Here is a 26,586-nt window from a genome sequence, read left to right as displayed (position 1 = left end):
TTTTTTTTTTTTTTTTTTTTTTACATTGATGTTGTAATATAGAATGAAAATAAATCAAGAAAACACAAGCATGTCATGGTCATGTCCTTTTCTTTATGTATGAAAGCAATTATTATTATTTAAAAATGAAATACACAAGTGGCGTGATATACGGTGGATTAAAAGTAAACAATGTCGGTCGTTTCTTTTCTTTTTTTCTTTTTTTTTTTTCCTCTATAATCATGCGTTTACTTTTGTTTTACAAGAATAATATATTGTGATTTTTTCAGTTCTACATTTATTTTATTTATTTATTTATTTTAATTTTGAAAATGGTGTTTGGTATTAGAGCAACCTACCATTTTCGCCTTAGCTGATCCAATGATATAGTGCCATGTGTCAGGTCTTCCTTTTACTTTTTTTCTATATCTATTCATTTAATTTTGAGTAACATTTCAAATTAACATACTTTCCTATTTTTAATAGTTTAATTGAAAAAATTGGTGTTATGTATATGAAAAAGAAACAAAAGGATACATATTGTAAAATAAAAACAAAATTGATATTGTAAAAGATTTTACAAAATAATAAATAAATAAATAAAGAGTTATTTTATGGCATGAAATGTTTCTCATGTTACTATTTTTAACTCTCAATTTTTAATTGATTGGTTGAAATAAATGGAATTATGGTGATGAGAAAAAATAAAAATTATAAAATCGTTGATAGCGTTTGCCGTTGTGGGCTCTTAATGGGTCCATCCCAGAATTAGAATCTCCGTGGGGCCCAAAATGAAGGCCCATGGATTGTTCTGAAAGGTAAAAACCTAGGTTGTAATATTTTTAGTTTATTTATTTATTTTTATTGGCAACCCAGCCTGCCAAATTTACCTGATTGGGGCTACGCCCTTTTACAGTTTACTATGTGTCATGTCAAATCAAATCATTAATAGATGAAACCAAAAAATAAATATTTAGAAATTGTAGTAACGGAGAAGGCTCAAGCGTCTGAGCTTCATTCTGTACTTTGTGTCGCAGGTGTTCTGAATTTTCAGGCCACGCCCTGCCCCTCTTCTTCTTCTTCTTCTTCTTCTTCTTCATCATCTCCTTTTCTTTTTGTTTTGGTTGGTTCCAAGCCGTATGCACTTTTGGTGTAATTAATCAAAACAAGACAAAAGGAAACAAAATATAGAAAACAAGAAATTGGAGGGTGGGAATAGAAAAGGGGGGATGTTATGAGAAGTGGAGACATGGGAGACGCACACAAAGCAAAGCAAAGCAAAGCAATGTATGAACCCCCAAACTCTGCAACTCTGAAACCCATTTCCCTCTTTTTACATCAAAATGGAACCAACATTCGAAGTAGCATGTATGTTTTCTTTTTTGCATTCAAAACTTTGCTTCTTCCCAGATGAGATGAGATGGGATGGGATGGGATGGGATGAGAGGTCCAAAAAAAACACAAAACAAAACCCCTCACCTTTCTCCTCTCCCTTTCCTTTTTTCATTAAACATTCTCATGATCCTTCAAAATCTTTATCAACCTTTAATTTCTCATGTTTTGTTATTCATATCTGAACAATCTCCAAACCCAATCAAAAAAAACTCCATGCTTGTGCCATGGATCATCAGGACCATTCACACACTCCAACAGTGCATCATCCATTACTTATCAAGAATGATATTCTTTTATCACCAGACATCCACACATGCTTAATATGACGCCGATGAGGCCTTGGCGCATGCACGTTATGCCCTAATTTATGCACTCTCCACCACAACATCATTGCCTCATACAACAACACTAGAGAAGGATGAAACAACAATTTATCCTTTTTTCTTTTTTTTTTTTTCCCTGTTTGGGTTAATACTGGTTCAGGTAAAAGCAAAACATGCGCTTAAGGGGGTCGCGTCAGACATTTCTTCTTCTTCTTCTTCTTCTTCTTCTTCTTCTTCATCTTCCCATAAAAGTTGCTTCTTTTTTTCTGAATGTACAAAAGAAGCCGACAACAAGGACAGACACAGCCGTCTATTAAAAATCTCCGAAATAAGGCTTTGTCTCTCCTTTATTAAGGTGTAGAGTGTATGTATTGTGTAGCGTAGACAAGTTATTACTCCTCGTAGCCGCCTTCCATTCACAATTCTGACGCCCCGTTTTCCTGTTTTTATGTAAATACAAATGCTCTGTTTTCTGTTCTGTATTTCTAGCATAGAAAGAGAAACAAAAAAGATGAGAGAGTACAGACAGTAATCCTTTTGAAACCAAAACATTACAGAACATCTTCCTCCCACGCCTCGCGACAACAGCAGACAAATTTATGGGTTTTTTTTTTTATAATAAATAAATTGGTTTAACTCACAAAATCATAAATTTACTATCGACTCCCACGAGTATAACTAATTCCTCTCTCCCCTATATAAACCCCACGTCTCCTTATCCCCCAACCGCCATTACCAACAAACCATACTCACAAAGCCAACCAAATTCCCCCAAAAAGATTACTCTTTTTCTTTTAATCATCAGTCACCGCGAAAATGATGCATTACCAGGCAGAGCGCTCATGGGAGTACTACATGCCGGCGACGGCAGCGAGAGACCCAGTGGACCGGGTGGTCCGGCTGGCGGCGGGGAGCGCAGTGGTGATATTCAGCGTGAGCAGCTGCTGCATGTGCCACGCCCTGAAGCGGCTGCTGTGCGGAATGGGAGTGAGCTCAACGGTGTACGAGCTGGACCACGACCCCAGAGGAAAAGAAATTGAAAGGGCTTTGATGAGGCTCGTCGGAGCCGCCTCGCCGCCGGTGCCCGTCGTCTTTATTGGCGGGAAGCTGGTGGGGTCCATGGACAGAGTTATGGCTTCTCATATCAATGGCAGTTTGGTCCCTCTTCTCAAGGAAGCTGGGGCCTTGTGGCTTTAGATCTAACTTTATTCAACAGCAATGCCCTTTTTTTTTCTTTTCAATTTTTTGTTTTTTTGCTCTCTCTTTCTCCATATATGTTTAAAGTTTACCCAAGATTTTAGAGCTTTCTGCTGCCTAATGCATCTAAACTTTTGTTGACAGTCCTTCATTAAATTCTTCCTACCAAATTTCATTGAATGTGATGAGAGATTTAAGTATCCAAATGTGAAATGGATAACTGTTTAGGGGAGTGAACACAAATTTCTACAAATTTTAGGATTGATTTAAAGGAATATAATATTTATAATGTTTGACTGAGATCTAAATATCCTTTCCATAATATGTTGGATACAAATGAAGTCCCGAAACAAGTATAGTTACAAACTAGATGCAGCAGTGTCTATCTTCTCTGTTTTTAGGTAACCATACACTTACTTATACCTTCCAAACTTCATTATGCTCTACATTTGCTCTACCACCCATGGCAATATCACTAAGAGTGTGAATAGAAGAAAATTAGAGACTAAAATGCATTTCTTGAGGAGTAATTTTGATTCCCTACCAACATTCATCAAACTAAAAATGAGTTAATAAACTAAAATTAGATTTAAACCAACGATGAACCCTCATTAAAGCTAATCAAGACATGAAGGGATATATAGGACCAAATTATAGTTAAAACATACATAAACTTAAAGTTGAGCTTAACCAGGACATGAAGGGATAAGACCAGATTCTCTCAAAATCAAATAAATTATTCTTACTACTTTTCATGCCATTATTACTATTATTATTAACTTCAGAAAAAAGAACAATATATATATATATATAGTAATTTATTGTCCATTGGAAACAAGATAAAAGCATGGAGAGGCAAAATAATGTTGTTCCTTCAATTATTTTTCTGTCCCTTTTTATTTTCATACTCTTTGGCTCTCTCTCTTCCTACATCTAGTATAATCTGTCTACACAATCATAATTTATAGATCTAATCATGAAGTATAATTAACTCATGCTGCTGTTCTCTCTTCTTCTCCTCCTCCTTCTTTTTTCCAATATATACTACACTCACCTGAAAATATATGGTATCAGATTAACGAAGAACTAACACATACTTGATTCATACATATAAGCTTGAAAAACATACAACATCAACTCAATATGTATAGTCGAAAAAGTGGTTGCCTAAGAGATTGTAGCCTGATTTATAGACATAAGCAATTGGGAAGCACATTTTTAATTCAAATCAATTGTTGTTTGGTAAGGAAGAATATTGGGGAAGTTAATGGCTTTTCCAACATAGGGTTCAATTTTGGAGCAATTAGTGAGTATCCCTTGGTTTCTATCATCTTCTTTGTCCATATATGTAAAACTTGTATATGTAAAAGTTGTTTCCTTATGGGGGTACACGGGGGTTAAATTCAAAGGTAAAGGTGTGGAGACTCTAAAGTTGAAGTTTCAATAACTCATTCATTCATTCTTGTGGGTACAAGACAATAGATAGATAGAAGGTGGTACATAAATTCAAGCCCCTACAACAGTTTGCATTTACATGTTACAGAATGAAAGAAAGAAAGAAAGAAAGAAAGAAGAAAGAAGTGAACAGTTAAAATAATGGAATGAGCAGTAGTTGGAAACATCCATCATTGTATCAGACAGTAAAATAGTAACTTTCAACTGCTCACAAATAAGAATCACTTTCCAATATCCGTATATGATTCTATCTAACCCATTAAATACACAGCTTTCAAACATGTACACATATATAACTTACCTCATTCAACATTTCAATTCATATTGCATATTGCATTTAACATAAATCTCTAGTTACGGGTGCAATAAGGTTGGGTGGGAGAAATTTTTTGGACCACCCCATAATTTTGGATTTGTTGAGTTGATAGCCCGAATGACTTGACTACGTACCATGACCCAACCCAACCATTTATTTTCAGGTTGAATCATTAAGTTGTTTGGGTCATTGGATCATATGAACATCCCAATCCCAAAAAACTTAAAATTTAATTGAGATGAGAGGTTGTTCCATGATAACCCTCTATTCCCTACGGCCTCTAGGCTGCGTTCTCCCATTTAGTATAATATATTTTCCTCGTTTCTCATAAAAAGAAATCAAAATGGTAAATCTTAAGTCCCTAGTTTTAAACTCAAATTTGGTACATGTAGCCTAAACATTTATGTTCACATTAGTGTTACATGCCATATTTGTTAATTATTACAAGCATCGATATTAAGATCTTCTTAGCTTCGTATACACGGATGTAGAATAATCAAATGGAATGGGAAAAGAGAAAAAAAAAAAAAAAAAAGGATAATATATGGTAGTCTAGACGCCGTGGCACCCATGCAAAAACTAGACTGTCTAGAAGGGTGGAGGATTAGGCTTAAAAGAATCCTTTTCCTAATCAACCGGAGCTTTTATTTTATTCACTGCAGTTCCTAATGAAGTCTATGAAATTGCCTAACAAGGCTCCACATTTCTTCTTCTTTTTTCACGGCCTTTCTTGGGTGCTAAAGACAATGGAAGTTCCATTTATTGGACAGTCGGTAGAAACAAGAAAGGCTTCTTCATAACATCTTTCCAGATCTAGGAAATCAAACACCCTTTTAATCAATCCCATTTATCTCCGAATCTGCCTAAAAAGACTTAAACTACAAATCCCTTTCATTTTACGCTTGCCCCCACATTCAGCCAAAAACCTTCTTCACATGTCTTTGTTTGTAGTGAATATATAATCATTTTCTCTTTTCTCATTACAGTTGGTCTAACACCAAGAACTCACGGGCACATTATATGCAAACAGTATATAGCAAACAAACGCTTCAAAATTTTAAGGACTTACCCATTGATGCTCAACCTTCTCCCTCCTTCAGTCTTTCTTATGGATCCAACCATTTCTCTCCTCCTTTTTTTACTATCTTTCTTCGCTAACTTGTTTGGCCTTACAGCTGAAACCCCAACGTCGGTCACTCGAATCTCGGTAGTAGGTGCAGTTTATTGCGACACATGTTTGAGCAACAGTATCTCCAAACACAGCTACTTCTTGCCTGGTAAGAAAAATAGATTTCACAGTTGTTATAAAGTCTAGAATTTGAACTGCCTAGCATTATGTGTGTTAATAGACACTATGTGGTGTGGTGGTCAGGTGTGGATGTCCATTTACAGTGCAAATTTAGAGCAGTTGCTCCCAAAATGGCCGAGCAAATGAGCTTCTCTGTCAACAGAACTACAGATAAATATGGAGTATATAGGTTGGAAATTCCATCTGTGGATGGAACCAATTGTGTGGATGGTATGACAATGCAGTCATTTTGCCAAGCAACCTTAATAGGAACCTCACCGGAAGTCTGCAATGTTCCAGGTTTAAGAACTGCAAGCGAAGAGATATCGATTAAGTCTAAGCAAGATAATCTCTGTATATTCAGCTTAAATGCCTTGAGTTACAGGCCTCTTAAGAAGAATGCAAGCTTATGTGGAGATCAGAAAGAGAAAACTCCAGATCCCTTGACCTCCTCAAAGTTTTTTCTCCCCTTCTTCCCTCCTTATTCATTCCCTTTCCCCTTTCCTCCTCTGCCACCATTCCCTTCCTTTCCTTTGCCTCCACTTCCTCCATTGCCCCCTGTTCCATATTTACCTCACCCTTCGTGTCCTATCCCGCCATCATTACCATTTCCTTTCCCACCTTTGCCTCCTTTCTTTCCTTCACTTTCAAGTCCACCCCCACCATCTGCACCACCTCCGCCGCCTCCATTCAGTCTTAGCGATCCAAGGACCTGGATACCATATGTTTCCCCATTTTCTCCTCCACCACCTCTATCATCATCATCACCACCGCCACCACCTCCATTCAGTCTCAGTGATCCAAGGACCTGGATACCCCATGTTCCTCCATTTTCCCCTCCCCCACCTCCTGCTTTTGATCCCCGAGACCCGAGAACCTGGATTCCCCATATCCCTCCATTTGCTACTCCCCCACCTCCTGCATTTGATCCTCGAGACCCCAGAACATGGATTCCCCATATCCCTCCATTTGCTGCTCCCCCACCTCCTGCATTTGATCCTCGAGACCCCAGAACATGGATTCCCCATATTCCTCCATTTTTCTCTCCCCCACCTCCTGCATTTGACCTTAGAGACCCCAGAACATGGATACCACATTTCCCCCCATCTCCTCCACAGGGCCTCCAAAATCAAAAGCCCTAATGTTGTTCTTTGTCTTCCCTCCTATTTACCACTACAAACTTTGTTTGAATATGATACTGTTTGATCCGTGGTTATGTATTTTTCGGGTGCCCAGTCCATTCAGGCAAAACAACAAACACCTAGTGTGCCTATGATTTTTCTAGCAAAAACATTATAATTCATGTACAGAAAACAAGGGGGATGTGTCTGTTTATATTATGAAGCAAGAAGCTGGATATTATCAATGTATTGTTTCATTAATCTTCAAATTTGCAAGAGAGCTTACATTCTCATCTCAAGTTCTTAGTGAATGATGCTCAAAGGAAAAAAAAAAAAAAAAGATCATAGAGTTCCTGGGTACCTTGCTTCGGGATTATACCACCGCATCGAAAGACCGCCAACGGAAAGAATGAGAGAAGGAATTGAATTGCTTTGAATACAGAGTAACTTTTCTACCTAATTTGAGCGGTGACGGTGGGAGATGATATCACTCGGTTCCTGTTTGTTTTTTTTTTTTTTTTCCATCCTTTTTCTGATTCTTACACATTTTTGATGTGATTATGAGAGGAAACCCACAAGATTGGGTTTAAAATAAAAAGGTAACCTTTTTGCCTCTTCCTCCATCTTCCGAATGCATCACCCATTCTTGACTGCAGAAGAAAGAAGTGAAATGGAAGAAAGTGGTGAACATACAATTCTGTGTCATGCTCTTACAGTGCTGTTGAAGAATTACAAATACGATTTACAGTTCCATTAACAATATGCTTCTGTATTTTGGTGTTGTGCTGCAGATTCCCTTCAACAGCCACACACACTCCAACTCATTAATTATTATTTGAAACTATTTCAATTTCGTGTTAGTAAATACGGCATTCTAATATCCTTTCACCGCTTTAACACCATCACTTTCATCGTGATCATATATACGTACGTGTATGAAAATTAAAATAAAAGTAGGTTTGTTAAACTTATTTGTGTCTCGTTAGTGAGTAAGTTTTAATTTGCAATATATGTAAGATTAATTAAAAGAATCAAACTTATATATATTAAGTTAGGCAATTCTATTTTAAGAATACATAAAATGTACATCCAATTTTTGTTTTAAAGTGTTTATCAAAGTGTGAACTGGTATAGATGAATTTTTGTATTTTAAAATAATTTATTTGATACAAAAAAAAAAAAAAAAAAAAAAAAAAAAAGAAAAAAAAAATGCAAATACTTCCAAATTCCAACCCTTTCCGCCGCCCATAAGACTTTTGATTTTGGAACGTTATCTTTAATCAATCATACCAATATCAAGTCTCTACCAAAAGAATTTATTATTTTCATACTTATCAAGCAGTTTCAATTTATCAATAACAAAATGTATTTAAAAAAAAAAAAAGATACTAGCTTAAGGACTTCTACTTAAAAATTATTTGATCTAATCTAAAATTTTAAATGAATCGGCGGGTAACCTTAATAAAAAAGAAATATTATAAAATATTTGGACCCAACAAAATGGTGGTTGAAATGGAGTAGAAAAAAAATGGACGGAAGAGGAGGTGAATTGGGTATAAAATTGAAGTAAATAGAGAGTAATTATAAGCTTCGGTGGTGATTAATAGTTAGTAATTTGCATATTATTAAAATGCAAATTTATAATGTGGTTTGACTAAGTCCTCCTACCCACTCAATAATTTACTCCACCATCATTCTCTTTTGACTCCAATCCCATATTTCTTTTTCTTTATTTGTATTCCTTACTTTCTTTTTATTCTTTTATTTACGTCCAAGTACTTGCATAATAATAAAGTTACAAAGTATGGACTTGATTTATATCATAAATATGAAACATCACGGTCGAATTTGTAACCATACAAATATAGAAGGTTAAACAATCGTGATTTATAAATTAACAAAAAAAAAAATGATATACTTATTATTAAGTAACAAATAGAATTTACCATATAAAGTATTAATTACTGATATATTGTTCTGTTAGTTTTAATTATAATGACTCTTACTCTGATTTTGGCCATTAGAATTTGACCAAAATGTTTTAATAAATCAAAATTACTGACAATAAATCTTTTTTAGTCTGTGGTCTTAATACAATTAACCTGGACTTTTAATGCCACCCAAGGGACAAAAACAAAAAAAATGAATTGAGTGTTATTTTGAATTTTTCGCCCATTTTAAATTTAATAATACAAGTTGACTTTTTTCTATTTATATAATATTTATTGTTTATTTATATCTCATTGTTCTCATTTTTTAGAATTTTTTTTTTTTTTTTAATCAATTTCTTCCTTCTTTATATCTTTGCATTTTTCTTTTAAATTTCCATCGTGAAATTAAATGCTGACAGCAATGAAGTATGTTGCTCTCTCAAAACGATGCAAATGGTCAATGGAAGTTCCAAATGAATTGTTGCTGGATTGACAATAAGTTAATGCTCCTTAATTAAATCATAATTATTCCGAAAATAATAACAATATTTAGTAGCAATCTCTTGAATGTAAAAAAAATAAATAAATAAATTAACCACTCGGAATTGTTTAATTTGAACTTAATTTGTCAGCTTAGTCAACTCCTCAGTGCCACGTCATTGACTTACTAGAATCGTAATTGGTTGGATTTTTAAAATTTTATAAAGGACTAAAATAAACACAATAATTGAATAAATCCAGTACTAAATTTAATTATATTTTAAGGGAAGAAAACTGTCCCAAAATTCAAGTATAGTTCGTTTCTCAAAACCAACCTCCATCCTTATAAAATACAATAATAAACATTATAAATCTTTAATCATTTCCCTTTTTTTTTTCTTTTAATTTTTAAATCTTGCACTAAGAGACACAGCCGTTGACAAGTGAGTGATGTCACATAAAATAATATCAATAATTTAAATTAAAAAAAAAAAAAATAGAAAGAGAGAGCGAGAAATTGAAAAATATTGAAATTCCACTCGGGGTTGGCTTTATATATAAACCTCTTCTTCCTCCCTCCAACTTCACACCGACGCCATTTTCAATCGACTCAAGACGAAGACCAGAGAGATTCCTTTTTTTCTTTTCTTTTCCATTCTATTTTGTTTTTCTTCATAATCTTCAAGAAATTTTCACGATCAACTTTGCTCCTTGTTCCTCTCCCAAATTCATCGAATTGATTTCTCGTTAATCACGATGAGTAACACAATGAGGCCTAGGGTTAAGATCCTGTTTTATCTGGTCTACGATCGCGGTTAAGATTCTGTTCGATTCATCTCACTAGATTACAATTTCGAGGATTTTCGTTTCTAAATTTCGCTACTTCCATTGTTCGTTCCATCTATGGATTTGAGTCGAGAGAAAGTGAAGAACAAGGGACTGATCTTGAAAACCTGGGAGCGCTGCAAGACGATCGGGCGAGGGGGAAGAAATTCACCGTCCTCCGCCGGAATAAAACGATTCTTAACGAGGAAGTCAAAATCGTGGCCTCGCCGGGAGCTCATTTCCGGCGGAGAAGACAAGGACGAGGACGAGGAGGAACGGTGGCGGATCTATGGCCGGACGCGTAGAGTGGCACCGGAAGGTTGTTTCACGGTGTACGTCGGAGCGGAGAGGCAGAGATTTGTGATCCCAACAGAGTATGCGAATCATCCTCTGTTCCGGTCGCTGTTGGAAGAGGCGGAAGCGGAATACGGATACAACTGCCAGGCGCCGCTGTCGTTGCCGTGCGATGTAGAGAGTTTTTACAGAGTGCTGATGGAGATGGACGACGGCGCCGCCGATCTCCGCCGTGGATGTGGATACCCTACTCCGAAGAGATTTGGATCTTACCATCTTCTCAGTCCCCGTTCTTCATCTCTCGTTGTAAATCAGTTCCACTTCTGATTCTCTTATCTCTCTGTGGAAGTTAAATGTGGGTTTAGATTTTAGGATATGCTTAGTTTTTGTTGCTGAAGGGGTTGTTTTAAGTGAGTGTAAGGTTTGTCTTTCAAGAAGCAAGAATCAAGAATGGAATCGAATCATTTTGATTTCAATGGATCCATTATGTTTACTAAAATTGAATTAAGAAACATAGCATAGTTGTGGAGATTTGCGCAAAGATGAATTTAAAAAATATGCATCTTTGATATGGAAATAAATGCTAAGTAGGAAAAAATGAATGAATCCAATCGCAGATGTAACGATGGTTAACTAATGGATGTCATATGAGGCAATAAGGATTGGGAACCATATGGCATTGAAGATTTATAATAATTGACTTAAACTCATGGTTCATCCGGTCCTCCCTACTTAACATTTAATAATTATTTATGTATATTTTGGAAAATGTAATTAAACAAAATAAAGTGAATGCAGTGTAGATTGTGTGGCAAATTAGAAGTGGAAGTAGATGGGTAATATTTAATATAACAATTTGTTATAAGAATATTACTGTTATTATTATTTTAGAAAGAATAAGCTAAGAAATTCAGCAGAAAACGGAATATATACATTTATTTTTTTACTAAGTTTGACTTTGTATAACATTTATTTTTTTCGGGGTATACAATTCATGCACCTAATGAATCAATAACAAATGGATACAACTCAATGACTATTTTATCATAATTTCAAAACTTTTTTAAAACATTCATTCCATTATTTTTTCCACAGGTGGATTAACATCGAATATATGTGTTACTTCACCGAAGCTAAGATATAACCAAATCGCATAAAAAGGGTCTAAAATAGAATAAATATTTTTCGTATACACTATACCATCATTGTAATTAGACACGTAGAGCAATCGAGATATAAATTCATAAACCGCTCGCCGGATGCCTCCAAATTTTTTTTTTATAATAAAGAATAAAAACAAGAATAATTAAGAATCAAAAGATGGAATTTTTGTCAACAAACTGAAAAAGTCAACTCCCATCCTATAATTTCATCATGCACGACGTGGCAACATGGTCCACAACCTCTCCATAATTTCTCCATAACTTTTTATAATTTCAATCCGAGGCAAAATACAAATAGTCCACAAATTTTGAAGTTTTTTAACACCGTGTTAAATTGGGATGTCTTTAACAAAAAAATAGGGCACTTAACTCAACAATATATGTGTGTAAGAGTATGTTAATATGTGTCCATACTGACACTTGTACCAGGAGGCCCATCCAAACTTTAAGAAAAGGGCTGATCCATTGGGCCGCCACTGTGAGTTCCAGAAGGCCCATTCACGCTTTATCAAAAGGGCCGGACTAGCCCATTTATTCCACAAATGAACCAACCCTCGGCCCAGTGACCCAACTAAAATACGACTAAAAGATCGCATAATCTTATTCATATAGATGTGGATCGATGCTCGAGTAAGGAAAAAAAGGAAAGATAATGATGATATATACAACAAAAATATAAACCGTCTTTTTTATAGACGATTAGAAAAATAAAAATAAAAATAAAAACAGAGAAGAAATCACATTTACTTGGTCAGTTGATTTAGCTGTTCTGACCACCCAAACACAAACCCTCCTCACCCTCTTCATTCTCTCTCTCTCTCTCTCTCACACACACACACACACACACACACACACACGCACACATACCCTCTCTCTCTCTCCTTCCTCTCTGCAACAGTTTCACCGTTCTCCCAAACCCCTAGATTTTCTCATACGATCCTTCTCTTCTCGTCTCTTCAGCCTTTCTCTCTGCAAATCACTTCTTTCCCTCTTGTCTCCAGAGCTCTAATCCTGCGCTGCCTCTGCTTTCGATCTCCGGACTCTATTCATCTGCCCCCCATGGCTCATGGAAAGTTCGATCTCCCTGACGATCTTCTCTCCTCCCGGCCCTCCGATCACTCGTGGATGCCCAAAGGTACTCCCAATTTCTTCATATACATACATCTCTCTTTCTCTCTTCTATTCTCTTCTCTTTCTTCTCGCTTTTGTTTCTTCGATTTGATCCCCCGTCTTCTTCGATTCAATTCCTTCCACTTAATGTGTGCTCTTCCTTTCTTGATCTGACCCCTTCGTCTTTGGTTAGGGATTTCAGCATTTCTCTTCTACTTCTTGAATTAGGGTTTTTAATGTTTTACTCCTCGCCATTTTTCTTTTTTCAGATTTCTTTTTTTAGGGTTTTCAGATCGCGTCGCTTTCTTTCCTTGTTTTTCAATTTGAATTTGTACTGTTTTCTTTGATTCATTATGGTGGTTCGCTGTTGGTGTCGGATTTCGTGCTCTCTCGTGTTTCTTATTATCTGTTTTTGGTTCTGTGGTAATTGGATATGGGAGAGAGGAATTCGAATCTGCTTTTTCTTTCCAAGTTTCGGCAGGTTTAATTTCATTGATACGTGTTATTTTACCATAGCTATACTAATCCTCTGGAGTTCGCTTGTTATTGTGTTGTAGTCGAAGTTCTTTATGTTAGGGGGTTGTAATCTTTACTCAAGGAATGACTATGGTAACTAATTATGGACTCTTTTCTTCTCTGCTTCTTGTGTATTTTTTCGTTCCTTGATCCACTTGTTGCGATCATTGTTTTCTTCCTCTCTCTTGTTTTCTCTTAAAGGTTTTGAGATGGCCGATTCTTGCAGTTTCTGTAGTCTTTTTTTCGTGATTTAGCAAGACGTACTGCCGCTTTAGTGGCTCTTGCCTTTTATATTATGTTATGTTGTGTTAATTGCCTTATTCATGTTGCAATCACCCGTTTCCTTATGATAGTGGAAGCTTCTGGAGGGAATGATGAGGAGAAGGTGCTCACGGCCTTCCTTGATGAGTCAAAAGGTAGCTAGCCTTAAAATAATTTTTCCGAGTTTTGATCATAAGTAACAATGCTAACATGGTCAAATGCTGCAGACTCGGTGGCTTCGGAGAACAGCATACCTTTGTCCCCTCAATGGCTATACGCCAGACCAAGTGAAACTAAGGTGGTAATACTTTGACCTGTTTGGCAGAATTTCATTTGTTCTCCTTTCTGTTGTTGGGAAAGTTTTATTGATAAGCTTTTATTTCCTGATTGTACCCTTTTTAGTCATTTATTTGATAATGTTTTTCTTGGAAAGGAAGTCCCTGGAAACATGTCTGTGCATGCAGAGTTTTAAAAGTAAGGAATTGGCCAGTCAGTTCGTATTATGTTCGTGTTCCCCTTATGCTTCCACCCCAAAGAATTATTTTAAGGAATCTCTGTTATGTTCTTGTTGAGATAAGAAAACCATCTTGCTTATGCTTATGATATGGTAGAGTTCCTTCAAATAGATTGTGTTATTGTCTCCATTTTGTATTTGAAGAACTCTAGTTTCTTTTGGGAAGATTCAAAGTCTCGTGCATTTTCGTTCTACAAAAAAAAAAAAAAAAAAAAAAAAAAAAAAAAAAAAAAAAAAAAAAAAAAAAAAAAAAAAAAAAAAAAAAAAAAAAAAAAGAAAAAAGAAGCCATTGACAATTCACCCAGAATATGACAGCCTATGGGATTTCTTTAGAGTCATGTATAGAAATTGATTTTGAGTTAAAAAATGTAACACAAAAGTTATTTGGCACAATAGAATTTTAAAAGTCTCTAGAAACAAGTGGAAAAAGAAGAAGAGGTAATTGGAATACTATTTAGCTGTTTGCATTTGTTTTATTTGATGTTTTCTAAATTAAATATTCATCTATGGCTATCGTTGTTTTATCAATATAGCTTTTTTTTTTTTAAATGTGTAGTATTAAATTTATGCATACAGGAAACAAATGTATCCACAACAACATATGACATCTTTTTCTTAAAAATTGGATGTATAAATCAGGAACTGTTTTAAAAATTAAGTTTGCAAAACTATTCATAAAAATTACTATAGTTATTCTTTAAGCCTCTTAGCTTGCACAGACTATTTTTTGAATATGGGAATTGGAGCTACTGAGGTGTTCTCTCTACTCAACTTTGTTATTATACCTTTGAGCTCCAATTTTGGATCAATAGGAATATTATTGAAATTCCTGTCTCCATGCCTTTTAGCTGATCGTAGAAGTTTCTCTTGGCGCAATTTTAATAGACATGAAAAAAAATGTTACGAGCCTGGTTAAGTTCTCTCTTGCTCTAGCCTTGAAAAGTAAGAAAAGATTATAATTTTGTTGTTTAGTTTCTACTAGCTTGGCGTGAGAATGGAAGTCTCTTTCTGGCATATTTTAAACTAGGGTTTTTCTAACTTTAAGTATGTCTTGGTTGGTTGATGCCTTAAAATTTTCAAAGTATAGACGTTCTATTATTATATGTATTTGTAGAAAACCTAGCTAGCACATAGACTGAAATTGAAATCCTATTACAGCCTAATTTGATTTTGGCCACTCCCAGGTAATTGCAAGGTAAATTTGGATAGAGTGTGCATTAATTTTTTTGCAGTAGATAAGCATTCTGTTCAATATGTAACAGGAAGTGCGTGCTCCAACACCAGTGTCCCTTGCTATCTCCACTGATCTCAATCAGAAAGAGGGTTGGCGCCCAGATGGGTCTGAGGACAAGAAGGATTGGAGGAAAAATACTTCTGAAAGTGAAAGTGGCCGCCGTTGGCGAGAGGAAGAGCGAGAAACTGGCTTACTTGGTGGCCGCCGCAGGAAAACTGAGCGCCGCATTGATAACATGTCAACTAAGGAGACGATAGAGGGTAGAATCTTGCCTAATTCAGACAGATGGCATGATGGTCGTACTTCTGGGCATGATAGTCGCACTTCTGGTCATGATGGTCGGACTTCTGGACATGATGGTCGTGCTTCTGGGTATGATAGTCGTACTTCTGGTCATGATGCACGACGCGACAACAAATGGACGGTGAGATGGGGACCAGATGACAAGGAAAAGGAAACACGGATGGACAAGCGATCAGATGCTGATAAGGAAGATGTTCGCAATGACAATCAATCAGTGAGTGGCAATCGCCCTGTTTCTGAGCGTGACTCTGATTCACGTGATAAATGGAGGCCTCGCCATAGGATGGAAAGCCATTCGGTTGGTTCAACTTCCTCTCGTGCTGCACCTGGTTTTTCACTTGAGAGAGGGCGGGGAGATGGGGGGTCTAATTTAGGATTTACAATTGGAAGAGGAAGGTCAAGTACTATTGGGAGATCAACTGGATCCCCTGGAGTTCCACTCTTGAATAAGATTGAAAATGTTCCTGGGAAACCAAGATATTCAACTCATGCCTTTTGCTACCCTAGGGGTAAGCTTCTTGACATATATAGGAGGCAGAAATCTGATCCATCGTTCTCAGCTCTGCCTAATGATATTGAAGAATTGCAGCCTGTGACTCAACTTAGTGTTGTAGAACCATTAGCTTTTGTTTCTCCGGATGCTGAGGAGGAGGTAACAAATGAATTCTTTTGAAATGTTGTTGGTAATTAGTATTCTGATCACGACTCTATTATTTATATCATGCAGACTACACTTGGTGACATATGGAAAGGAAAAATCACAAGTAGCGGGGTTGTAAACAATTCACATAAGAAAGGGAAGATATCTGAATGTATTTTAGGTATTTGTTATTCAATAGCCATGGCATCCGTCCATTTGTTAACTTCTTTATAATTAAACTAGGAACTAATCTTTCTTGAAATCCAATCCAGGAGATGTAGACTCCATAGATGGAAATCAGACTGGGTTGGATTCTACTTCAGGATCCGACAATGTAGCAGGTATTGAGTTTTGTCTGCAAGTTTTGTTAACCGTGTACTTGTTTGTCTAACTCCTCCCTACGTTTCCTTTATCTAGTTATCAAGGATAATCAATATACTTTTCCAAATGAATTTCTTTCATTGCAGCAACTCCAAATGAAGATATTGCTAATGCGACTCATGAAGTTACATATGATGAAGCATGCCAAGATGCTAGTGACAGGGGCATTTGGAGTCATCCTTCAATGAGAGATGTCCTAGATGGTTAGACTTTGCACCCTAGATCTTTTTTCACTGTCTTCTGATAACAAATATGATATTGCTTAGTGTTCATCTGTTACATTGTTTTCATTTCTAATTTCTATGAATTAGGACAATTTATCAGCCATAAGGAAGAGGAAAAAAGGTCTGGTGCCGCTGTTTCTATGTCCAACTATGGTGGATTGGCCCACACAGTATCTACAGTAGCCTCCCAACATGTGATGGAGATTGGTAGTGGATACCCTGGTACTCAATTAAATGTTGGTGTGAGTGGGCGAGCAGATTCTGATCATATAAGGCCTCATAACTTTGATGAAATTGAGTTTTCCAATTCCTTTGATGTCAGATCCAAGCTTTCTGATGATCCTAGTTCTATTTTCTTTATTCCCTTCTCTGAGCAAAATCCAAATAAAAGTTCTGATGTGAAATCTGAGGAGTTGAGTTTGTTCTATCTTGACCCTCAAGGGGTTATGCAGGGGCCATTTATTGGGGCTGACATAATCTTGTGGTATGAACAAGGTTTCTTTGGGTTGGACCTGCCTGTTCGGTTGGCGGATGCCCCCGAGTCCCCATTCTGTGAGCTGGGGGAGGTTATGCCACATTTGAAAGTTAGAGAGGGAAGTGTTGACTGTGCTGATACAAAATCTCTTTCAGGCCAGTCTGGTGCCTCGGGAGGAATAATGGAGACAAATTTATCTTCTAAGCATCCAGCTCTTGATATGAATGAGGCATCCACAACCAATGAGGTTCATCGTTCTTTGGCTGAATTACATAGCCTCTCCAATCAACAAATTCCATCTGGAATTTCTGAGACTGAATCACCATTTCACTTACATTCCAAGGGTCAAAGCTTTCATGATGTTGTGGCTCAGAATGAAGGTTTGTTGAGTTCATTATGTTGTTGATTTGTTTTATTTGTACTAATGTGCTATTATTATTATTTTTACAATCTCGTCATAAGAATTTCTCTGTTATACAGAAATTGTGTTTTCTGGAAGACCTGGAAACGACGGTTATCAATTTCCAAACTCTTCTGGTGTACTGCCTTTGGTGAATTCTATTAGCCAACCTTCTCTTTCGAATGAGTCAACTGATCGCAGTGTGCCTGTTCAGAATGAAAATAAGTTGCACCCTTTTGGATTGTTGTGGTCTGAGCTGGAAGGTACAAATATGAAACCAGTTGAGGCCACAAATTCGAAACATGCCAAGTCAGTTAACATGCCTTCAAGCATGGTAAGGACTGCACCAGTAGTTGGGAAGGGGGAAGCATCTCTCAATGCAGAGACATGGCTTGATGTTTACAGAAGAAGTATGCATTCTGACCAGAGTGTATACCAGGATGCGAACGTTGCTCATTCCCTGCCACATATAGAACAAGAGTCTAATAGGTTTGATTTGGCTGATCAACTCATGTCGCATCAATATCATCAGGCACTTCAACAGCGGAATTTGTTGTCTCACTCTAATGAAGCTACCTTAGATCATCATATGCAACAGCAGAGTCTTATTCACCAGCAACAGCTGTTGGCTAATAGAAGTACACCAGATCTTGATCATTTCTTGAGCTTGCAGATGCAACAGCAACATCAACAGCAACAGCAACGGCAGCTGCAGTTACAGCACCAATTACAGCAGCAGCAGTTGCAGCAGCAGCAAAAGCTTTTGCATGAACAACATCATTCTCAAGTCCAGCAGGCGCTGATTGAACAGTTGTTGCATAGACAAATGCATGATTCAGGCCTTGTGCAGTCACATATTGATCCAATTAGAGCCAATAATGCTCTTGATCAGGTGATCATGGAGCAACGTCTTTTACATGAGTTACAGCAACAGTCTCATCATCAACATAGATCTGTTGATCCATCTTTCGAGCAGCTTATTAAAGCGAAGTTTGGTCACTTGCCACCACAAAAAGAACAACAAAGAGATTTGTCTGAATTAATTTCTCGGGCTCAGCATGGACACATGCAACCATTGGATCATCAAATTCTCCAGCAGGAAATGCTACAATCGAGACAGTTGTCAGCATTAAGGCAGAGAGCCAATATGGAGGACAAGAGACATGTTGCTGGTCCTATCTGGCAAGAGGATGAGGCTGATCAGCAGTTTTTCAGAGGACATGCTGTCACACAACGTTTACCATCTTCAGGGTTTGAATCATTCCAGCATCAACAGAGGCAAACTCATGTAGGGCCGCTGAATCATGTAGAGCGCAATCTTTCATTTCAAGATCGGTTAAGACTAGGTCTTTATGAGCCTGCTTCAGTTCCACTTGAAAGATCAATATCCTATCCTGATGTAGCTCAGGGGATGAATCTGGATGTTGTTAATGCTATGGCCCATGCTCGTGCTTTAGAATTACAAGAATCCAGTGCACACAATCCACCTGGTGGTCAACTGGGACAATATGCACCCAGTACCATTCCACAGAATCATCATCACTCTCTAGTCAGTAACCAATTTCATGTTTCACATTTTGATAGAACTGAAGGAAGCTGGTCTGAGGAAAATGACCGACTTGGAAATGATTGGATGGAGTCTCGCATTCAACAACTGCATATCAATGCTGAGCAACAGAAAAGGGAGTTGGAAGCTAAAATGATTTCTGAGGATCCAACTTTATGGATGTCAGACGGGCTTAATGATGAGAAGTCAAAGCAGTTATTGATGGAACTCCTCAATCAGAAATCTGTTCATCAACCTACAGAATCCTTGGATGTTGGAAGTGGACCATCTTTCAAGAGAGCATCATCTGGCCTCTATTCTGGATCAGGCTCTCTTGAACAGTCGTTCATTCTTCATTCAGCAGGCAAGGAAAGAGGTTTGAACAACACATCGTCAATGGGGCCTTATGGTTCTAATTCTTATGAACCACTGCAAGACGAGCATCCTGGCAGCTTGACAAGCAATGAGAAGGTCCCATACAGGTCGGATTCTGTCTCTGTTGTTAAGGGAGCATCAATTTTGGCTGGTCTTAAAGCCAATGGTGCAGTTAACCACTCTAGTTCTACCATGGCTGGTAACCTTTCTATGAATAAAGATGTATTGGATGTGGAGGGCAGGGCTCGAGGATTGAAAGGTGAGGGTTTGATGAAAACTCAAGCTTTTCAAATTCAAGAAAGCATGCTTGATCAAGTGGCATCTACTGATCGTGGGGAATTTTCAATAGATACTCATACCCTTAGTCGGCATTCTTCTCTTGGTTCTGCTGGTATATACTTTTCTCTCCTTTTTCTAGTAACCTTTTCTTCTACCATTTTCTATTATGGAGATGCAATCTTTTGTGTTTTGTCTTTTTGGAAATGTAGGCCTTCACAATGAAAAGATTGCTAATACGTTTCCAGAAGAGATTGCTAAAGACCCGTAAGTTCTTATTTCTAAGCAATTTTCTCAGTTCGTTAGTAAGTGGATTCACAAGGGATTTTAATTTTATACAAACCCGTTGGCCCTCCTTCACCGCAACTATATTCTTAGTCGTATAAATATGAATTTGTTATAGACCTCTATTTTATTCATCCGTCTTTTCACAGGGTGCCCACTCACAATAAAGATAACACTTTGTTGAAACGCCCTCCTGTCTCACGCACTTCGGCATCCCAGGATGGATTGTCTGTCCTGTTTTCCGATCCAGTTGTTAGAGGGAAGAACTTGGACGGTAAATAATAAGTGATCCATTTTGTCAATCTTCTTGATTCATTTTGCATTTTAAAACAAAATAAAAGATCCATCCTAAAACTATGTCTGTTCAGGTGGAAGACTGGAGCCAACTGGTATCTTGGTGAACCAAGAAAACATGGCAGCTGTGAAGAAAGAGATGCGTTTTCGGCGCTCTTCTTCTTGTAGCGACAGCGACGTGTCGGAGACTTCATTTATTGATATGCTGAAAAAGACAGCACTGCAAGAAGCCCATCCGACAACAGGGGTAGTTTCAGAGCCATCTGATGGAATGCAGGGAGGGGGGAAAGGTGGGAAAAAGAAAGGGAAGAAGGGGAGACAAATAGACCCAGCCCTACTGGGTTTCAAAGTCACCAGCAACCGAATTATGATGGGAGAAATTCAACGCTTAGACGATTAGGCAAAATAGATAGAACAGAAATTGATTGTTTTTTTTTTTTTTTTTTTTTTTTTTCCCCCTTTCTTNTTTTTTTTTTTTTTTTTTTTTTTTTTTTACCCCCTTTCTTGTTTGGTTCTTTCTCCAATCATTTTTGTTGAATGTGCAGTTGTCTGTTTTGTTCTTTGTTTAACCCTCTTGTAAGTTGTTGTATAGGTTTTCTAGAGGTCAGCGGTCAGCGGTCAGCTGCGTAAAACCATTTGGCAGGTATATGTATTCCAATTCTTTTCTTTTCTCCCGCAGTTGTAAATGATCAAATTTGAGTTGGTCAATACCAAACCTTTGTACTGGAACTTGGAAGAGAGTTGAAATATTTTCATTTTTTCTTTTTGCATTCTTAAGAATTTAGGAACTTATATATAAAAAAAAAAAAATGAAAAAAGGAATAATTAGAAATGGTGGAGGTTTTCTATCCCGTTCAACTGGTCCTCATTTGATATAATTAATGAGAATTGTCGCTTCTTTATTTAAATTTGGAAATTGTCTCTGTATTATATGAACTGTCGTAACTTTTAAATGTTTCTTTGTTCTTCGTAAAATTAGCTTTCCATTTCGGTCAATATGATATGGATTAACTGCCCTCATTTTTTAGGGGTATAATATTTCTATAAACAGCCATGGAACAATTTTGAACCTCCAATTATAAAATTTAATAGATTAACAACTAAATTGGGAACTCTTGGCGTTAAATGATAAATAATAATATATTTGATTTTGAAACCATTTTCTTATAGTTTTAAAATGGTAGCTCAACTAAAAGCGATTCACGGCAGATAAAAAAGAGTAAAAAGAAAAAGAAAAAAAAAAAAAGATTCGAATTTTCCCCAAGATTCTTATTTCAACCGTCCTCGAACTCATCGCTGCCTACACTAGATAAACTTTTTGTTGTAATACCCAAAACACCCTTTTTGTACGCTTTTTATACGGTGCTGTGAGCCTTATCAACGGAGCTTCTCTCCATTTCATTTTCCAGCACAAATCTCCATCCATGGCGGCTCCTTTTGCTACTACACCTCTGGTAAAGTTTCCTCTCCTTTCTTCCCTCCTCCTTTCTTCCCTCCTCCTTTCCGCCAATGTCGATGTTCCCGTTCTCTACTTTTTGCTTCTACTCTTCCATTTTCACTTTCTGAATTCACCGTCCTCCGTTTGGTTTCATTTGATTTTGCCTTTTGCAGTCCAAGGTTGGTTTGCTTTCTTGTTCCAATAGCGCCTCACAAACCAGAGCTTATGGTCCCTGTAATTCGGTTAACCTCCATAGGGTTCAATTACCGTCGAATCTTTCGTCGGCCTCGAGTTTTCTCTGCGGCTCGTTGCAGTTTCCTTCTCTGAGAACATCTTGGAACCCGTTGTCTTCGAGGACTGCTGTTCGTAGCTCGGTCCGAGCTAGTGCTGAGGTTAACAATATGCTATTTCCTCTACTCTTTTTTAGATGAAATTAAACGAGGGGAGGAAAGTTATATTGATTTTCTCCCCAATTGTTCGCTATGTATTTGAAAAAAAATCAAAGCTTCACTCAGATGATTGACAAGGGTATCACTAGTGACCTTTGGTTAATGAAACATTGGTCCTCTTTTCTTTGATTTTAGGTCGTACCTCAAGCAAAAGTAACAAACAAGGTATATTTCGATGTGAGCATTGGTAATCCAGTAGGGAAGCTTGCTGGGAGGATTGTGATTGGATTATTCGGGGACGATGTGCCCAAAACGGCAGAGAACTTCCGTGCTCTTTGCACAGGTATTATATATATTATGAGACTTTTAGTTGTTTATCTCTTCCAGCTTCCGGAGGTAACCAACTTTACTAACTTTATTAGGAGAAAAGGGCTTTGGATACAAAGGTTCTGCATTTCATCGAGTAATCAAGGATTTCATGATACAAGGAGGTGACTTTGACAAGGGAAATGTGAGTGCCTTCTAAATGTCTGTCCATGTGTACTATATTATTTCGTTCACTGGGTTAAGGATTTCCAGTTTCTTTTGACACAGTACCGCTAGAATTCATGAATTGCTCACTAAAATGTTCAATTGGTCTTTTGATAATTGCCTATCTATGAGGTAGGAGTCGTCCTATGGGTTGGATATGCAAATAGAATCACGACTACCGTAACTAGCATATATTTCTTGTCAGATGGTGAGCTTATGATCAATTTTTGGTTTCTTTCTTGAAGCTTGTGTATGCTGTTGGACGCAATGGAAGAAATTAGGCTAAAATTTTAGAATGAAGGGAAAATTTGAAAGAAGTATTTTCTATTGTTTCTATGCGCTTAATTGGATCTTGATGCTTACTAACTGTGTAAAACGCCACTATTATAGGTGTTTGAGAACGATTGTAGAGAGTTTTAAAACTAATGTCTTAGGTAATAGACATGGTGGAAAATACATAATCCTTTCACATTTGAAAAGATAGTTACAATAAATCGAAGGGCTCTTTGGAAATTGGAAATTATTTAGCATATGCTAGCTTAACGTGGATTTGCTAAGGCATTTAACACCCCCAGGAAAAGAAGATGTATTGGCTGCATTAATTGTAGCCAGGTTATTATAAATACGACTCTTGAGATTTCTTTGATGTCTCCATATTTTTTTGGCTCATGATGCAGTGTCTCAAATAAATATGTCTGGAGAACACTATTGTTTTCTTAGAAATCATATGTTTAAAAAAAATTCTATGCAGTTTAAACTTCGAATGATACTTTTTTAAGATACTATTTTTAGGGTGGTAGTTGTGGTCTGATTGTTAGGTTTTGTGAATATGGCAAGTTTCTCATGCCAGGAAAAGAAAAGGAAAAACATTGCCTTTGGACATGATTATAATATGACAATGGGAAGGAAGTCATAGCATATGCCACATTTGAGATTCACGATAAAGAACCAAGCACCTGAGTAAATCTAGATTGGGAAACACAGATTCAATAGTAACTTGTTGTGCATGGTATTAATGACATTCGCTTGGACTGAAAAGCAGTAGATACTGTGAAGGACAAATTTCTTTGGATGATAGATTTGTTATTGGCATAAGACATGACATGAATCTTTTGATAAAAGGGAGAGAGACGATGAATTAAGATGTAACTACTTGCATAATTAGTAAACTGAAAGAATTAAATAGATATTCTCTAAATGGTTTTACAGTCAATGTTGAATTTATTATCTGACAGCAATAGCAGGGCCTTGATGTATCTTTTCCAAGTTTTCCATCATATCAAGGCATTTATTTAAATTGGACGTTTTTTTTTTTTTTTTTTTTTTTTGTATGATTACTAACCAGATCTTACACTTTCAGGGAACTGGGGGTAAGAGCATATATGGTCGTACATTTAAAGATGAAAACTTCAAATGTAAGTTAAATTCTGCACCTCATGTTTCAGTTGCTGCTTTCGTCTCTCTTTCTAAAAAAACTACCAACTTTTTAACCAAAGAAAGCCTGATTTTTGTCTTTTTAGTTTTGTGAGTTTCTAGGAATGTGTGGTGTCTAAGGTTTCAATTTGGCCAATTTAGTCCCTTAGTTTTGAAAAAATAAGGTTTAGAAGGTCTCTGTTCTCATTTGCTACATCAATTAGGTACTAAATTGACCCAATTGAAACATTAGGGACTAAAGCGCGTATTCTTACAAAACTGGGGAATAGAAAAGTAATTTTTCCTCAATTCTTTATTTTGAGTCTGTCATCATTTTATTTGATTCAATCGTAAATTTCAGGTCATTTCCATTAAAAGTGAACTTTACTTCCTAAACTAATCATTTGCTTATTCTGATTGAATATGAATAGTGCATTTGATATTGTGAAAGACACTTGAACCTTAACCTTGGTTCTTTTAATCCTTGCCTTAGACGATCGACAGCAGTTCTGCTATACTGTTATAAAGACAACAACTTCCTCCTTCCTTGGATACTTTTTCCGTTGGAATATCACCAGTTCTTAATGTCTATGTGTATTTTGTTCTATATGTTCTACACACACACACATTTATTTTTTGTTATTAAGAATTGAGCTTTCATTTATTGAAAAGGTTATAATCTATTTGTTCTAGTATCCGACTCTGGAACTTATTCTGCTTGCAGTAAGTCATACTGGTCCAGGAGTTGTCAGCATGGCGAATGCAGGTCCAAATACTAACGGAAGTCAGTTTTTCATATGCACTGTCAAGGTACTGTGCGTGCAAACCTCTACCTGGATATTCTGATAGGCAGCTAGCATATAAAATTATAATTCCTAGTTGAGTTCCTTGACTTGGCAATGATCTCTTTGAGGGCAAAATCAGACAAATTTTTTGATACCCTTATTCTAATATGCTTTCCTGACTAGATGCTTATTAGCTACTGTTTTGGAAAAATTTGCTCGATTGATTTTCATTTGCATTACTGGAAGTTACCCTGTTCTTCATCTTTTCCCCTACTTTCTTTGTTGAGAATACAGTATTACAAATGTGGAATAGAGATTTAAACATTCCATCTTCAGAAAAAAATTGTGAATACCTTCGCTGCTGAACTAGGTTTAGATTGGCATGCTCTTTTTGCTCGGTGATAGTATTTTAGTGAAGTTCCTGGATTTACTATCTGTTGATGTGTTTGGACAAATTATCTGTGTGTTGGATATTACAGGTCGTATGCAGCTGTGTAGGAATTAGATTTTCTTACATAAGGCATTTAGTTGAGATGTGTTGCTTTTGGTTCGACACGTCCTTCTATACTGTCTCAATAGCTTTCTGGTTGCAAATCCATTGCATCCATACTAATTTGGTTGCGTTTTTTACAATGTGAAATTGCTTATCCTGATGCGCTATTTGGTTTGGCCAAAGTTCTAATTTAATTTACGTCTATTGGTTGAATGGTAGACGCCATGGCTGGATCAGAGGCATGTGGTTTTTGGGCAAGTCCTGGAAGGGTTCGACATTGTTAAGCAGATTGAGGCGCAAGAAACAGACCGTGGAGACCGTCCATTGAAGAAGGTCGTCATCAGTGACTGCGGGGAGCTTCCAGTGGCCTAATTTCACCACATCCAGTAATCCTATCTTGTTCTTCCTTAGGATTAGCTACTCCTAATTCAAATTGCCTTCCGTTGAGTGTGCCTGTAAAATGTATTGTTGAAGAAATTGAGGTGTGGAAGCGGGGTTTTATTTGAAATTAGATGCTTTTTGTGACAGGAATTATGCAAGGAAATTGTCCAAGAGTCTGCCTTTTTTGGGAGAGAAATAAAGAGGTTGCCTTAAAAAACTATGTCGTTTAAGGATCTGTGTTTTTCTTTTAATTTCGAGTAGATTTTGTTTGGTTTTGACATTGTACAACCGATGGTGCTTTCCATTTGTAGTTGGTATGTGGCGATTGAACAACTTTAGTTGGTGTAAAAATGAAACAAAAGGTTTTGCATAAATAAACCAGCTAATTAAATATGATTTTTATTTTATTTTATTTTATTTTATTTCGCTTTTGAAAAACCAGAGGGTCCCACGATAGATTGAATGGTGGAGCAGAGAGCAGCATCTAGTGGTAAAAGGGAAGGTGAAATTCCAAAAGAGGACCCCCCCCCCACCCCTGTGTCTCTGTGTGTGAAT

The 26,586-nt window shown here is 36.9% G+C and overlaps 4 protein-coding genes and 1 long non-coding RNA gene across 8 annotated transcripts in view; 4 read left to right on the top strand and 1 right to left on the bottom strand.

Annotated features, from left to right (window-relative positions):
- Window positions 1-21,362, top strand: part of LOC111488022 — a 28,924-nt gene extending 7,562 nt beyond the window's left edge. Inside the window, exons 2-14 of one of the 3 annotated variants that reach the window (XM_023135599.1) lie at window positions 12,636-12,902; window positions 13,747-13,809; window positions 13,882-13,955; window positions 15,431-16,357; window positions 16,433-16,526; window positions 16,618-16,686; window positions 16,813-16,929; window positions 17,038-17,805; window positions 17,906-20,137; window positions 20,235-20,289; window positions 20,457-20,581; window positions 20,676-21,041; window positions 21,099-21,362. In XM_023135599.1, coding sequence (XP_022991367.1) covers window positions 12,827-12,902; window positions 13,747-13,809; window positions 13,882-13,955; window positions 15,431-16,357; window positions 16,433-16,526; window positions 16,618-16,686; window positions 16,813-16,929; window positions 17,038-17,805; window positions 17,906-20,137; window positions 20,235-20,289; window positions 20,457-20,581; window positions 20,676-21,001 — 4,926 coding nt within the window. In that variant the 5' untranslated portion in view covers window positions 12,636-12,826 and the 3' untranslated portion in view covers window positions 21,002-21,041; window positions 21,099-21,362. Of the gene's footprint in view, window positions 1-12,635; window positions 12,903-13,746; window positions 13,810-13,881; window positions 13,956-15,430; window positions 16,358-16,432; window positions 16,527-16,617; window positions 16,687-16,812; window positions 16,930-17,037; window positions 17,806-17,905; window positions 20,138-20,234; window positions 20,290-20,456; window positions 20,582-20,675; window positions 21,048-21,098 lie in introns of those variants that run through there. The other 2 variants (XM_023135598.1, XM_023135597.1) reach the window with 2 other exon arrangements.
- Window positions 2,402-3,121, top strand: LOC111488032 (glutaredoxin-C3-like). The gene has a single exon (XM_023135613.1). It carries the CDS (start codon window positions 2,514-2,516, stop codon window positions 2,892-2,894), a length of 381 nt encoding a protein of 126 aa, XP_022991381.1. The 5' UTR covers window positions 2,402-2,513; the 3' UTR covers window positions 2,895-3,121.
- LOC111488025 (extensin-like) lies at window positions 3,835-7,367 on the top strand. The gene is made up of 3 exons (XM_023135604.1): window positions 3,835-3,918; window positions 5,733-5,942; window positions 6,038-7,367. Exons 2-3 carry the CDS (start codon window positions 5,741-5,743, stop codon window positions 7,093-7,095), a joined length of 1,260 nt encoding a protein of 419 aa, XP_022991372.1. The 5' UTR covers window positions 3,835-3,918; window positions 5,733-5,740; the 3' UTR covers window positions 7,096-7,367.
- On the bottom strand, window positions 4,327-7,685 carry LOC111488033. The gene is made up of 2 exons (XR_002719148.1): window positions 7,436-7,685; window positions 4,327-5,939 (listed from the first exon to the last, which is right to left on the bottom strand). It is a non-coding gene; the product is annotated as an uncharacterized LOC111488033 (long non-coding RNA).
- A 540-nt stretch (window positions 21,363-21,902) lies between the features above and the next one.
- Window positions 21,903-26,400, top strand: LOC111488028 (photosynthetic NDH subunit of lumenal location 5, chloroplastic-like). 2 transcript variants are annotated; one of them, XM_023135608.1, is made up of 8 exons: window positions 21,903-22,055; window positions 22,213-22,431; window positions 22,624-22,771; window positions 22,851-22,939; window positions 24,320-24,374; window positions 25,097-25,182; window positions 25,870-26,036; window positions 26,179-26,400. In XM_023135608.1, exons 1-7 carry the CDS (start codon window positions 22,026-22,028, stop codon window positions 26,020-26,022), a joined length of 780 nt encoding a protein of 259 aa, XP_022991376.1. In that variant the 5' UTR covers window positions 21,903-22,025; the 3' UTR covers window positions 26,023-26,036; window positions 26,179-26,400. The 2 variants fall into 2 exon arrangements, with proteins under 2 accessions (XP_022991376.1, XP_022991375.1); XM_023135607.1 differs by having other exon boundaries at window positions 25,870-26,309.
- Window positions 26,401-26,586: the final 186 nt, after the last annotated feature.

This window comes from Cucurbita maxima, unplaced genomic scaffold (genome assembly GCF_002738345.1).
Source record: "Cucurbita maxima cultivar Rimu unplaced genomic scaffold, Cmax_1.0 Cma_Scf00013, whole genome shotgun sequence".
Lineage (NCBI taxonomy): Eukaryota > Viridiplantae > Streptophyta > Magnoliopsida > Cucurbitales > Cucurbitaceae > Cucurbita > Cucurbita maxima.
This window is presented reverse-complemented; position numbering and strand designations above follow the sequence as displayed.